This window comes from Onychostoma macrolepis, chromosome 05 (assembly GCF_012432095.1).
Source record: "Onychostoma macrolepis isolate SWU-2019 chromosome 05, ASM1243209v1, whole genome shotgun sequence".
Taxonomy (NCBI): Eukaryota; Metazoa; Chordata; class Actinopteri; order Cypriniformes; family Cyprinidae; genus Onychostoma; species Onychostoma macrolepis.
In genome coordinates this window covers 21,961,214-21,973,984 of record NC_081159.1, presented here as the reverse complement: position 1 = coordinate 21,973,984, position 12,771 = coordinate 21,961,214, and the positions used below count along the sequence as shown (strand labels likewise).

At 38.7% G+C, this 12,771-nt stretch overlaps 4 protein-coding genes across 6 annotated transcripts; 3 read left to right on the top strand and 1 right to left on the bottom strand.

Annotated features, from left to right (window-relative positions):
- Positions 1–394: 394 nt before the first annotated feature.
- LOC131540953 (lysosomal membrane ascorbate-dependent ferrireductase CYB561A3) lies at positions 395–4,271 on the top strand. Of its 3 annotated transcripts, none has more exons than XM_058776383.1 (7): positions 395–495; positions 940–1,047; positions 1,287–1,483; positions 1,716–1,924; positions 3,153–3,307; positions 3,592–3,760; positions 3,951–4,271. In XM_058776383.1, the coding sequence occupies exons 3-7, from the start codon at positions 1,297–1,299 to the stop codon at positions 3,972–3,974; spliced, it is 744 nt and encodes a 247-aa protein (XP_058632366.1). In that variant the 5' UTR covers positions 395–495; positions 940–1,047; positions 1,287–1,296; the 3' UTR covers positions 3,975–4,271. The 3 variants fall into 3 exon arrangements, with proteins under 3 accessions (XP_058632366.1, XP_058632368.1, XP_058632367.1); XM_058776385.1 differs by having other exon boundaries at positions 940–1,149; XM_058776384.1 differs by having other exon boundaries at positions 429–517.
- Positions 4,272–4,868: 597 nt separating this feature from the next.
- Positions 4,869–5,309, top strand: zgc:153409 (uncharacterized protein LOC767650 homolog). The gene has a single exon (XM_058776755.1). The coding sequence runs from the start codon at positions 4,900–4,902 to the stop codon at positions 5,209–5,211; it is 312 nt and encodes a 103-aa protein (XP_058632738.1). The 5' UTR covers positions 4,869–4,899; the 3' UTR covers positions 5,212–5,309.
- A 2,436-nt stretch (positions 5,310–7,745) lies between these two features.
- Positions 7,746–9,113, top strand: LOC131540781 (histone H1). Its single transcript, XM_058776035.1, has one exon. The coding sequence runs from the start codon at positions 7,814–7,816 to the stop codon at positions 8,429–8,431; it is 618 nt and encodes a 205-aa protein (XP_058632018.1). The 5' UTR covers positions 7,746–7,813; the 3' UTR covers positions 8,432–9,113.
- A 900-nt stretch (positions 9,114–10,013) lies between these two features.
- Positions 10,014–12,687, bottom strand: drd7 (dopamine receptor D7). Its single transcript, XM_058776034.1, has 2 exons — positions 12,572–12,687; positions 10,014–11,613 (listed from the first exon to the last, which is right to left on the bottom strand). The coding sequence occupies exon 2, from the start codon at positions 11,361–11,363 to the stop codon at positions 10,014–10,016; it is 1,350 nt and encodes a 449-aa protein (XP_058632017.1). The 5' UTR covers positions 11,364–11,613; positions 12,572–12,687.
- Between the last annotated feature and the right edge of the window lie 84 nt (positions 12,688–12,771).

Here is a 12,771-nt window from a genome sequence, read left to right as displayed (position 1 = left end):
TTAAAATAAATACAGGTTTTGTGTATTTTGCTCAAGAATGTTGGCAGTGGATGAAAGGCTTTTATCGCTTCTAAAACTCGATCATTTTGTAATGCAAATATGTGTGGGCTTTTGTGCACTGTGGTGATGTAGTGTGCAAAATCCATAACTTGTGATAAAACAGAATTCATCATTTTGGGACATTTGTCTTACCAATGTGTGAAATGAGCTCCAGTGGGGGAAAAAGGGCATTGCAACTGGATACTAACCTCGCAGCAAAGTTTAATTTCCGTTTAAAGACAGATCTCATGAGGAAAGAATATCACTTTGTTTTTTTGTTTTTTGTTTTGTTTTTGTATACTTATGTCGTCATTTATTTGGGTGTTTTGTCGAAAAGTAATCGAAATACAATCTAACAAATACTCTAGGTTTTGTTCACTACACTTCCCATGCCACCTTGCGGTTAAACAGGAAATTATCATGTCGGCAAGCAGGGCTGCTTTTCTCAAAAACATCGTAAGCTTCGTCCGTCGTTAAAGTTTGTATAACGTTACATTGGTCTTCTCTCTAGCATGACATCAAGTAAAATCACATTATCTTATGTTAACAGTCAATATTGAAGTAGTTTGCGCGGGTACTTCGTCTGTTTTCGAGTGTCCTCATACTGGCATGGCGTCACAGAAAGAAAAAAAACATTTGACAGACAAACGACAATAATAATGTAGAACTACAAAACTTTAGAAATAATAAAGCACTCCATAAGCACCACGGGTCTTATTTTTAGAACAACATTTTTTTGTTTCCTTGCGTTAGAACAGTTCTCTATTTATAAAGTTCTCTATTTGTACGCTATTTGTAGTGTTGAGTGACATAATGTCCAATTCATCCTTATCATTGCTAGTCCCTTTTTGCTGTTCCTCATTTCTGCTATTGTTTGTTTGCCATCTGGTCTGCTGGCAGATGAAATCGAAAATCATGATGGGGAATCATGGAAAGAGGAACTGAGATCAACAACAGAAAAAAACGCTGTCACGAGGCTGTTTGAAATTTGTAAGCCATCAGATAAAGGTACTGTACATTCAGATGTACTGCTCTTCTAAAAACGGTTGTTCTGTTTAAAATTTAAGTGGAAAATCACTGGACTATTTGATTTTGAGACATTTTTGTAAGGTAAGTTTAATATTAGAAAATGGCTATTTATCTTCCTTATGTCTTTGTAAACACCTCTGTAATTAATACATGTGTCAGGTAAAGTTAATTTCTCAAGCTAAATAACTTAAATATTTTTATGTGCATTGTTTCTGCAGCACTCACAGGATGAGAGGAATTGTAACATTTTACCTAACCTATCTGCTGTGCCTGATGTTGGGGATCACCTGTGTGGCATTAGTAGCTCACTGGAATTACAGCTATAGAGGTGGATTTGCATGGGACGGCTCAGTCAAGCAGTTCAACTGGCACCCGGTCTTCATGGTCACTGGCATGGTGGTGCTTTATGGGAATGGTATGACTGATGTCAGTTTTATTATGGCTTCTGTTTCATGCTACTGTAGCTGTAATATGATAACACTGCATTGCAAAGTTAATATGTTGTAAAAAGTGTGTGGTTGTTTTATTGTTAGATTTAAGTTTGGCATGATGCATTGAAGTATTCTAATATTTGGCACATATTTTTTTTTTAGTTTAACAGACTTTCTGACAGTTGTCAACAGTGTCTTTTTTCCTCTGTTAACCAGCGGCCGTATTGTACCGTATTCCTCTGACGTGGGGTCACAATAAGCTCCCGTGGAAGCTGTTACATGCTGGGCTTCTGCTCCTTTCTTTCGTTCTGTCCGTTATCGGGCTTTGTGCGGTGTTTGACTACCACAACGCAAACCACACAGCCAACCTCTATTCCCTCCACAGCTGGGTGGGGATTTGTACCACTGCGCTTTTTACTGCACAGGTGAGTATCATGTTGAAAATTGTTTATGTACAGTGTAGTAGTACCAGTGTTAATTTTGACAAGAAATTTTAATTTAGTTTTAGTCTTAGTCTTTTGACTATAATTCTTTTTAGTTTTAGTCAAGTTTTAGTCATCTGATTTGTTTTAATTTTAGTCTTATTTTAGTCGACTAAAATTGCTTGGTATTTTAGTCGACTAAAATAAGACTAAAATCAATAACAGATTTACTAGACAATTTTTTACCGCTGGTATAGGAAACAAACTTAACCAAAATATATAAAACACAAATAAAACACAAATGTAACTTTATTTCAACACAACTGTCTTTATTTCAACACAACTGTGTCTTTATTTCAATTCAAAAGCTTTTATGCAGCAGCAACAAACACCGTCATGGTAATGTAAACAATAACTAGCTAGTAACCAACAACATCTACGCACTGCAGTCTTCCAATTTTGTTTAGCTCAAAAGAAATCGTTGTGAATTTACCTTTGAGAAAATGTCCGGGTGGCTCGTCTGTAAATGTCTTTTCAAATTGGTTGTGTTCTTGCCACTAATGACCGTTCCGCATGCTTTACACTTTGTTTTGTTTTGTTCGTCGTCAAACGTGAAGTGTGCCCACAAGTCTCCCCTTCTTTTTCTCCCGGCTGTGGACATGATGTCGCTTTTTTAGACATCGTCTCTTCGAATGCAGTCTTCCCGGGAGCTCGGTCAAAGATTGGCTCTGATTGGTTCTCTTCTCATGCAGTCTCGCCTGTTCCGTTTTGCCGATTGGTTCTTTTGTTCATTCCTCACATCTCTCCCGTCAGCTGATTGTATTTTCGTCACCGTCTATTTTCGTCTCGTCCTTTTTTCGTTGACGATAATGTCAATCAATTTAGTCATAGTTTTAGTCTCCATCAGTGACTTTTTTTAGTTTTCGCTTTGGTTTTAGTCATAAAAATATATTCGTGACGAAAATAATGACGAAAATATTTAGTCAACGAAATTAACACTGAGTAGTACAGTTGTTTCTGTAAATAAGAAGTTTAGTAGTGGATAAACAATGAACCATCAACATATGAACATGTTAAACTACATTGTTTGTGTCCAAAATATTTGAAAGAAACTGTTCTTTCAGACATTTTGGATACTGAGAATGTAGTTTCACATATTTCATATAAAGATGGAGGACAGTAGTGATGTAAGAATTAAAGAAATTCTCAGTTTTTCTAATTCTTTTTCTAGTGGGTCATGGGTTTTACCGCATTTCTCTTACCCTGTACTCCAATGACGGCACGTGCTCTTGTAAAACCAGCTCATGTTTGGATGGGAGGAATCATCTTGGTACTGGGCATTGTGTCCTGCATCTCAGGGATCAACGAAAAACTCTTTTTTGCACTGTAAGTGATCACACTACATAAACTGAGTGGCATGCATTACCTATTGCAGTGAAGACCTGAAGAACTTATATTTAACTTCATTATATATAGCTATTAATCTTCATGGAGTGTTCAGTGCTGTGTTGACTAGATCTGATCATTATGCTCTAATCAATATGTTTTAAGTTTTGAGGTATGAGGTAAAAAGAAGAGGGTTAAAAAACACATACTCATAAATGTAGAACTCAAAATAGATTTAATGTAATGTCACGGCAAATGCGTTGTTCTATTGGTTCTTTCTTCAGAAAAGGAAACACCAATGGGACTCTGCCTTATTCCGCATTACCACCAGAGGCAATAACTGCAAATGCATTGGGAGTCATCATTGTAGCATTTGGATTGGTTGTTTTGAAAATCTTATCCAATCAGATATGGCAGCGTCCTGAGCCAGGCTATGAAGAGGGAGTTTACCAGGTAAAAGACAAAGGATTTCATGATGTCTTTGAGTTTGGTGTGCTTAATATTGTGACAAAGTAATGCTAATTATCTTGTTTTAGTATAAACCTCACTATTTTCATAAATTAGTAGTCAAGAAAGTATGCGAAGAGTGATGCTTTTTTCTGACAGGATTGGTTTGATATTGTTCCTTTGCTCTCATTTTCAGCCACTGGGGTATGATGGAAGCTGATGAGCCAAAGCTGAAATGTCTAAAAGCTAAATATTATCTGCATTCTGACTGATCTGCATTCTTCAATGGAATCAAAGTGCCCTGATGTTACAACCGTTCGTCTTCCTATTCCTAATTACACAGAGCGCTGCAGTTTACTGCAAATCTCTTTATTATATGTTTTGTGTTTTATGTGATTCTGCTGCTGCTGCTGTTGTTGTAAAGCATAAGGAAATCACTGCTTGATTGTCAATGGTTTGTGCTTATTTATTATCTGAGAAGAATTCTATAACAAATGATTAAAATAATTTCACACTGTTTGCCTCTGTGAATTGCCTCTTTGTTGGTTAAACCGGTTCAAACCGGCTGGGAAGGGCATTCAAACCAGGGACAAATCACCACGCGTCGTCATCAGCGAATAACCAATAGAAATCGAGGCTGTCTCGCACCAATCAAAACTTTTGGCTGAGGTGTATGAAATTTACATATCTTCGCTCTGTATCCAGTCAGTTATTCTTCGTTTGTGTGAAATTTACGACACAAATGTAATGGAAATCCGCACTGAATAATGTCACAAAAGGATTGTAATTAAAGTATTCAAAAAACTTTTAGTCACAAACAACCATTCTACAACACAAGAAGGTCAATCCTAATTACTGAAATACCACACGAATACCACAACATAAAGAATAGCGCGCTTGATACGTGTATATTTGTTTTATCTTTTATTCGGTTCCATGATCTACAATTAAATAAAAGAAACGACGCTCAACAGACCTACTTCCCTACTTTTTCTGCATCGTTACATGTCATCAGCCCCGCCCGCAGTGGGGTTGTGGCAAGCATGGTTTCCACTAGGTCCGCTTGAAGGATTTATATGTCAGTCTTCCCGAAAACCCTGTCATTTCGGATTCATTCGCGTTCTTTGAGTTTTCTGTTTGCTATAATGTCTGGCCGAGGAAAAGGCGGTAAGGGGCTTGGGAAAGGTGGTGCAAAACGTCACCGCAAAGTTTTGAGAGATAACATTCAAGGAATTACAAAACCAGCTATTCGCCGTTTAGCGCGTCGTGGTGGTGTGAAGCGTATTTCCGGTCTGATCTATGAAGAGACGCGAGGTGTACTAAAAGTGTTTCTTGAAAATGTTATTCGCGACGCTGTGACCTACACCGAGCACGCCAAGCGCAAGACTGTGACTGCTATGGACGTAGTGTACGCTCTGAAGCGTCAAGGCCGTACGCTGTATGGTTTTGGCGGTTAAATTTCACCCGGACCGGATTTCCAAAAAAAAGGCTCTTTTAAGAGCCGCCCAAACGTTCAATTAGAAGTGCAAATTAATGTGTCTTAATGCATTTTCTTTTCTACAGTAGCCCATGTTCCCCACAACATAATAAAAAAAGCAAACCGTTTATGATCATGTAATAACTGTCATTATTACATGAATTAGTACTTGTTCTAATAACAAACTTTATGATTTGATTATTAATTAATTGGTGATCGGATAGAAATGTCAGTAAACCTTTTGATATTTTCATATTTACTCGTAAATGTACTTAAACTACTAATTATAAACTACCAATTATAATATAATTAATGTTAATTAGTAATATTGATTTTTAATAATAAATATGAATATGCCCTTGAGCATAAATAAGCAATAAGGCACTAGAAGTTGTGCCGTATTGTTAATATTTATGGATAAAGGTGGTTGTCAGACACACAAGGCATAATCTAGAGCAGTGGTCTCAAACTCAATTCCTGGAGGGCCACAGCTCTGCACAGTTTAGCTCCAACCAGCTCCAAATCACACCTGCTTAGAAGTTTCTAGTGATCCTGAAGACCTTGATTAGCTGGATCAGCTGTGTTTGATTAGGGTTGGAGCTAAACTGTGCAGAGCTGTGGCCCTCCAGGAATTGAGTTTGAGACCAATGATCTAGAGTGACTTGTTTTTGTTATTGTCTTTATAAAACGATTGCACCATAATAATTAAGCGGTACCTGCGTTCTAAAATAGTATATCATAAAGATATTTGATATCATAAAGCCTCCCGTTCCCATCTGTCCTTATCGGTTTATATCGCCTATCATGTTACATTCTACAACATCGTCCAATATCACCGCACTGGACCGATAGCGGATTGTTGCGTAACAATGTTTTGTAATGTCCGGGACTTCATCTTCAAGCGGAGGAATTGCGCTCAGTGAATTTGCTTAGTAAAATGGTTTAATACATTTTTAAGTTCCAACACACTCGATTTAAGCACAAGAGTTATTTAATTTGCATAATCAAAATTCCCGGCCTGTAATTTGTGCATTTCAATACACAAACAAAGTGTAAGAGGCTTGATAAATTGTGGCCTTGGCTTAAATGGCGTTGTTAGTCACAACACACAGCGGATTGACTGTATTCACAAACGATACCACATAGGCCTAATAGAATAATTAAGAAACATTTTCATCAAAACATAATTTTATTAAGCTAACTCATTAAGCGACAAAAATAATCGCTGGGCATGAACAAGTCGATCGAAGTTATCCCTCAAGGAACAATTTACTGACCGATCACCATAGTTTTTTTTTTTTTTTTTGTAATTATTATTTATTTTTACGGCAAATTAACTATTACTAAAAGTCGTATTTATCACAGAAATGAGCTTTTTGTGCCCTGGTCGATGTTTAATATTTCTTAATTTAGACACGAGTCCATATGCTTTCAGGTAGGCTACATTAGCCTAAGATATTGAAGTAGTATAACTACATACAAAACGCAATCTTAAAATTTCGCCGGAAAAAAAAAGAGTGAAGATTTTGTCTCACGAATTTATGAAATATTTCATACATGTGCGTGACAGATAAAAGCACTAGTTTTATTGTTTAATGTCGATCAACATCAAAGTACACAAATTACGTGCAGCAGTAGTTCTCCGCTGGACAATGAAGGAATGTAGAGACAATCCCCAACGTTATTAAGCCTGTTCAGATAAAAAGTGGCTAAGTGGCCTTTTTACAACCACTAAACATAATTATAAGAATTGTTTAGGTGTTTGATAGTATTATAATGTTGCAAAATGGCCATAAATTCATCAATACAACATTATACACTAAGATAGCTTCCCTCTCTTATGGCACTCCTCGACTGAGGAGAACACTTTCCCTTTAGACAACACAAGCACCCATTTTATTACTAACAGGCAACGTCTTTAAATGTGTAATGTTGGGAAACTTGCTTATATATAAGTTACTCGAATCATGTACTGGATGTACAGATATGATTATTAATAGATCATTGTAGAAAGAATCGCTGTGAGATTAGGGGAGGCTGAAATGGCGACAGCGCTGATCTGTGTTACCTTCACTAAAGAAAAACGCTTCAGAATTTCATTCCGTGAGCTTTCTTAGTCTAAAACCGCCGCACATGTGTAGATTAGGGTCTTCTCTATGCAAAATGTCCATCATTTTAGTTGTTCTTTCCAAATTTTGATATATAATCTACAAAAGAACAGAGGAAGTGCGATATTTCCCGCTGCGACTCGCACTAAATTTGGACGCGTTTTTATTATTGTACAATAAACCAATCGATGTTTTGCACAAAACACAAACTGCCCACAAAGAGGAAAGACTCAGCTATCGGCACGTGGTTTAAAGTCTACAATCCATCGCTGTTTATCGCGGAAAACCTTGTGTTTTTCAAGATCAGAAAACACATCTACGAACGACTCTGTCCTGTTGAGAGCGTCGGTTGAGGCGGTTGAGTCTATATGGTTCTCATCTCCCGTTTAAATCCCGCCCTCAGCTGTTGGATGTAAACATTGTTTGTTTGACAGCTCTGTACTACGTGACATCAGCTCCAAGTTTACTGAAACTATGGCAGAAACGGCTCCTGCTCCCGCGGCTGCTCCGGCTAAAGCCCCGAAGAAGAAGGCGGCAAAGGCGAAAAAGCCTGGATCCAGCGTGTCCGACCTTATCGTGAAGGCGGTCGCCGCTTCCAACGAGCGCAAAGGAGTTTCCCTGGCGGCTCTGAAGAAGGCTTTGGCAGGTGGTGGATATGACGTTGAAAAAAACAACTCTCGCGTCAAGATTGCTTTGAAATCTCTGGTGAAAAAGGGGGCGCTTGTTCAAACTAAAGGCACCGGGGCGTCCGGATCTTTCAAGGTGAGCAAGAAACCAGCCGCTAAGAAGCCCGTCAAGAAAGTTGTGGCGAAACCGAAGAAACCAGCCGTGAAGAAGGCGGCGGCCAAGGCGGCGAAGCCCAAGAAGGCAGCAGTAAAGAAACCTGCCCCGAAAAAGTCTCCCAAGAAAGTGAAGAAAGCGGCTGCGCCCAAGAAAGCCGCCAAAAGCCCGAAGAAAGTGAAGAAACCGGCTGTGAAGAAAGTTGCAAAGAGTCCTAAGAAGGTCAAAGCAGTGAAGCCTAAAGCAGTGAAGCCTAAAGCCGCAAAGCCCAAGGCTGCCAAAGCGAAGAAGACGGCCGCTAAGAAGAAGTAAACTGCCAGACTTCACTCCATAAACCAAAGGCTCTTGTAAGAGCCACCCCATCTTCACAGAAGTGCAAATGTTCCTAATGCATGTAAGAAGGCTAATGCCTTTTTGATGGACTGAGAAAATGGTTTTTGGGTGAGATGTGACACTTTTTTGAGCTGTCTTGTTGTATAGTCTTCTATTGCTTCTAAATATCACCAGCGCGAACGAGCAGCACAAACGTTGCCGTGAAAGACTTTTATCAAGATCGGTTTGTATAAACACATGACAGTCTCTACCTCTGTACCTGGTGCACAAAGCCGATTACTTGGTGTAGATTTTCAATCCTTCACAGATTAGACAGAAGAGTCCGCTGGTTGGAAAGTGTCCAAAATGTACATACATTAACATATATAAGTACAGTTTGTTTAAAGTTTATCGTATGCGAGCGTGTGTGGCTAAACAGGATGAGTGTGTTTTATCACTATGATTCAGGTTATATTTATATTTTGTATTCGATTATAGAAGACTTTCCTGTAAATAAAGCAATACAAAACAAACATTTAATTTATTCATTGTTAATGGTTTGTTGAATGTAGCTATCAAAGGCAATATACATTCCATCATTTTTTGTATACTACTGTTCTTAACATTTACTTATAAACATTTTAGTACAAAACTCCCAATAAAAACAAATATGGTATCAGAAGATGAGCTCATTTGTTTTCTTCATCTGCTTAAGACTTTAATGTTCATTTTGACGTTTTTAAATTAAGGAGAAATTTATTTCACCATTTTGATTTATGTTTTTCACAATTTAGATTTATTTGAACCTTTTTTACTAATTTGCTTTAAATGGTCCTGTGGAGTGGCAAATGTTCTAAGTAGTCCATCAAATATTATGAGCAGTATTACAAAGGAATGATCATAATACTGCTTAAAAAAGCTTAAGATGAAGTATTGCAGGACAACAACTTCCCTAAATATTTTGTGTCAACTATTATTTTGTACATTAACATCTTTTCAGTATCACTTGCATTACCTTTAATAGCTTCCCAACCTCCAACAAAGTAGACTTAATGTGAACAAATTCATTCAATGAACAGAAGCTTGTTTTCAGACAAAAGGTGATAAGTAAAGATTGTCAATTCTCAGAATTAACTGCATGAAATCACTTGATCTCATATTTTCATTTGATCTAATATGCCATGCTCAGAAATAAGAGGGGAAAAACTTGTAAACAATCTGTCAGTCTGTCAGTGCATTTTCCCTTTTGGAGTGAATAGAGGACATTTCAAAGTCAGGTGTTACTCATTTTCAGTCAAATCTTCAAGCTGACAGACATATGATTATTATTTCCTCCATTAACACGTTTAGCTGAAAAAGACTGAGCATTATTCAGGTAGAAATATGTTGATACTGCATCATGAGCTTTATATGTAAAGCTCTTTATGGAATCTCTAGATATCTCACAGTGAGTGACCTTTTGAATGATTCATGAGCATAGCAGTGTAGAGTAGTGTAGTAGTGCAGTTCAATTATTCACAGTCTTACTCAGTTTGTTTAATACATATATAATTATTTTCAAAACACACCGCATATTTACAGATTACAATATTTCAGAGATACTAGGAGATTCGATTTCATTATGAGCCACACGTTCAAGAGAGGCTAATTCATCTTCTTTTGTAAATGGTAGGATTTTATCCAATGATAGTTCTGTTTCTCCAAGACTTAGCATAGGAGGCCTTTCCCCATATACAAAGTTGCATTCAGCCTCACAAGGGACTTCAGCCATCTGTGACACTGTATCGAAGCACACGTCTTTATCACTTTCCTCCCTGACAGCGTGCGGATGCAGACAGGGGTGACCGAAGAGGTGAGCATCTCGAAGGTTTGTGGAGTCACGATGGTAAGACACCAGCTCATTGCTGAAGTCAACCGTTTGAACCGTATTCCGAGAGCACAGCTTCCCACATCCCAAGAGGCTGGAGAACGCTTTGCGGAATTCTGCATTAAATGCATACACTACAGGATTCAAGGTAGAGTTCGCCCACCCACACCACACAAACACATCGAATGTCGTCTTATTGACACATGGGATCTGCCCGGCGTTGTGAAGGCCAGGGTCACAAAACGGCACCATGCAGTTGAGAATGAAGAAAGGGAGCCAGCAGCAGACGAACACACCCATGATCATCGACAGGGTTTTCAGGACTTTGGTTTCCCTCTTAAATGAGCTTTTTAACTTCTCTTCAGGTGCTTTACTGCAGCTCTGGCAGGACTGAACATGCTTAATGGTGCACTCTTGCATTGATATCCTTCGGATCTGCTTTTGCGCTATGAGGAAGATGCGAGTGTAAGTGACAATCATTATGGAGACGGGGATGTAGAAACTGATCAGAGATGAAGTGATGGCGTAAGTGCGGTTTAAACTGGCATCGCATTTCTCAGCCATTTCTCCCAGGTCTTCTTTATGGCGGAGACTCTTATGCCAACTCAGCTGCACAGGAATGAATGAGATCAGAACAGAGAGCGCCCATGCCACTCCAATCATGACAAACGCCACCCTTCTTGTCATTTTCTGCTCGTAGCTCAGTGGGATAGCAATAGCCCAGTAACGATCCACGCTTATGATGCACAGGTTAAGAATGGAGGCGGTGGAGCACATGATGTCAAAGGCTAGCCATACTTCACAGAAACTGCCGAACGGCCAGAAACCCACAATCTCTGCGGCTGCCTTCCATGGCATTACAAGAGAGGCAACTAAGAGATCTGAGACTGCCAAAGACACTACAAACACATACGCCACTTTGGAGCGCAGATGACGGAACCGTACCACTGCGGTGCACACCAGAGCATTCCCTAGAAAGGTGGAGAGCACAAAAATGAAAAGCAGACAACCAGTCATGGAGCGAGTTATTAGCTCTGAGACATAACCTTCAGTCTGGTTTACCATTTTCCGGGATGTCCCTATTACCCTGGCTGCAACCTGAAAAATTAAGTCTTTTGATCAAGCATCCGTTCTTCAGGGTATCTGCAGAGAGTTTAATATCCGAAGACTTCAGGAATTCATCCATTAATGAGAGAGTTGCCTGTAATTGAACATTTCTGAAATAACCTTCTTCCTTCCTTCAGCCAGAAGTGTGTGAGGATACAGTGCAGAGGGTGAGACTAATGATCTTGGAAGTAGGACTAGGGGGAGGAGCCTAAGAAAATACAGGAGAGAGGGAGACTGTGACTGCTGTCATGTATATTATGGGATAATTCCCATAAATTCCCATCAATCATCAGGCCTTTTTGAAACCATTCTGAAATGTATTATTAAACAAATAAAGCAAGTGGAAAATCATGTTTCTCAGGACACATCTGCTATCTGACCAGTGAAGTCTAATTAGCATTTATGGATTAATTTACAGTTCTGTTCCCCTAAGTGCACCGTTATCCACAAGATGGCAGTATACATACATTAATATCCCACAAGAGAACATACAGCTGTTCTAGTGATGAGAGGTCTGACTCATTTCAGCGAAACGATTCTTTTGAACTGTTCGTTTCAAAGAACCAGTTCAAAACAGCTGTTAGGCTATGTTCAGCTGTTGTTTTATGTCTTTGCGTAATACGTCATTGCGTGCTCCCTGATCAACTCTTATTTATTCGGACCAGTTTACAGCCATGATTCAGTTCGTAAAATATATCTAGAACCTAAAATAATTTTGCATTGGTTATAAACAATCGCGCACAATTCAGTCCAAATTTATTCGCTGAAATAGGCTATGTTTCGTATGTGAGCTAAAACGGCAAAAAATTCTACTCTTATATACTAGCCTACTATTATACAAAATACTACTATTATATTTATATGGCAGAAATATTAACACTAGTAGGCCTATGTATTCTAGGTCAAGCGAATGAATGGAAGGATACAGTATATATGCTAGTATGCATGCCATGAATCCAGAACGAATCATTCAGTCCGGGTTTGCGAACCGGTTCAACGGATTCATTGACAAGATCGCATTAAAAAAGGATTTGTTCAAGAATTGAACATAACGATGTATGTGTCTTACTGCAGTACATTCGTCCCAACGCAAATTGTTTGTATACACCAAAACTGATTTTTATGCATTTTAAATATAGCCTACTTAAGCTACAACACCAACCTACAGAAGTAGCCTGTGAAATTTAGCCTCCCCTCCTCCAGAAAACTCTCCACAAGTCACCCAAAGTGCTCTTGTCGGGCTAGGAGACTATTTAATCCATCACAATTATTATTTTTGTTTTAAAACTACAGACTTCTTTTAGGCACGTGCATAATGTCTGTTTCCTCAAAAATTGCAGTTATGTGGAGGTCCATGAGGTCACCA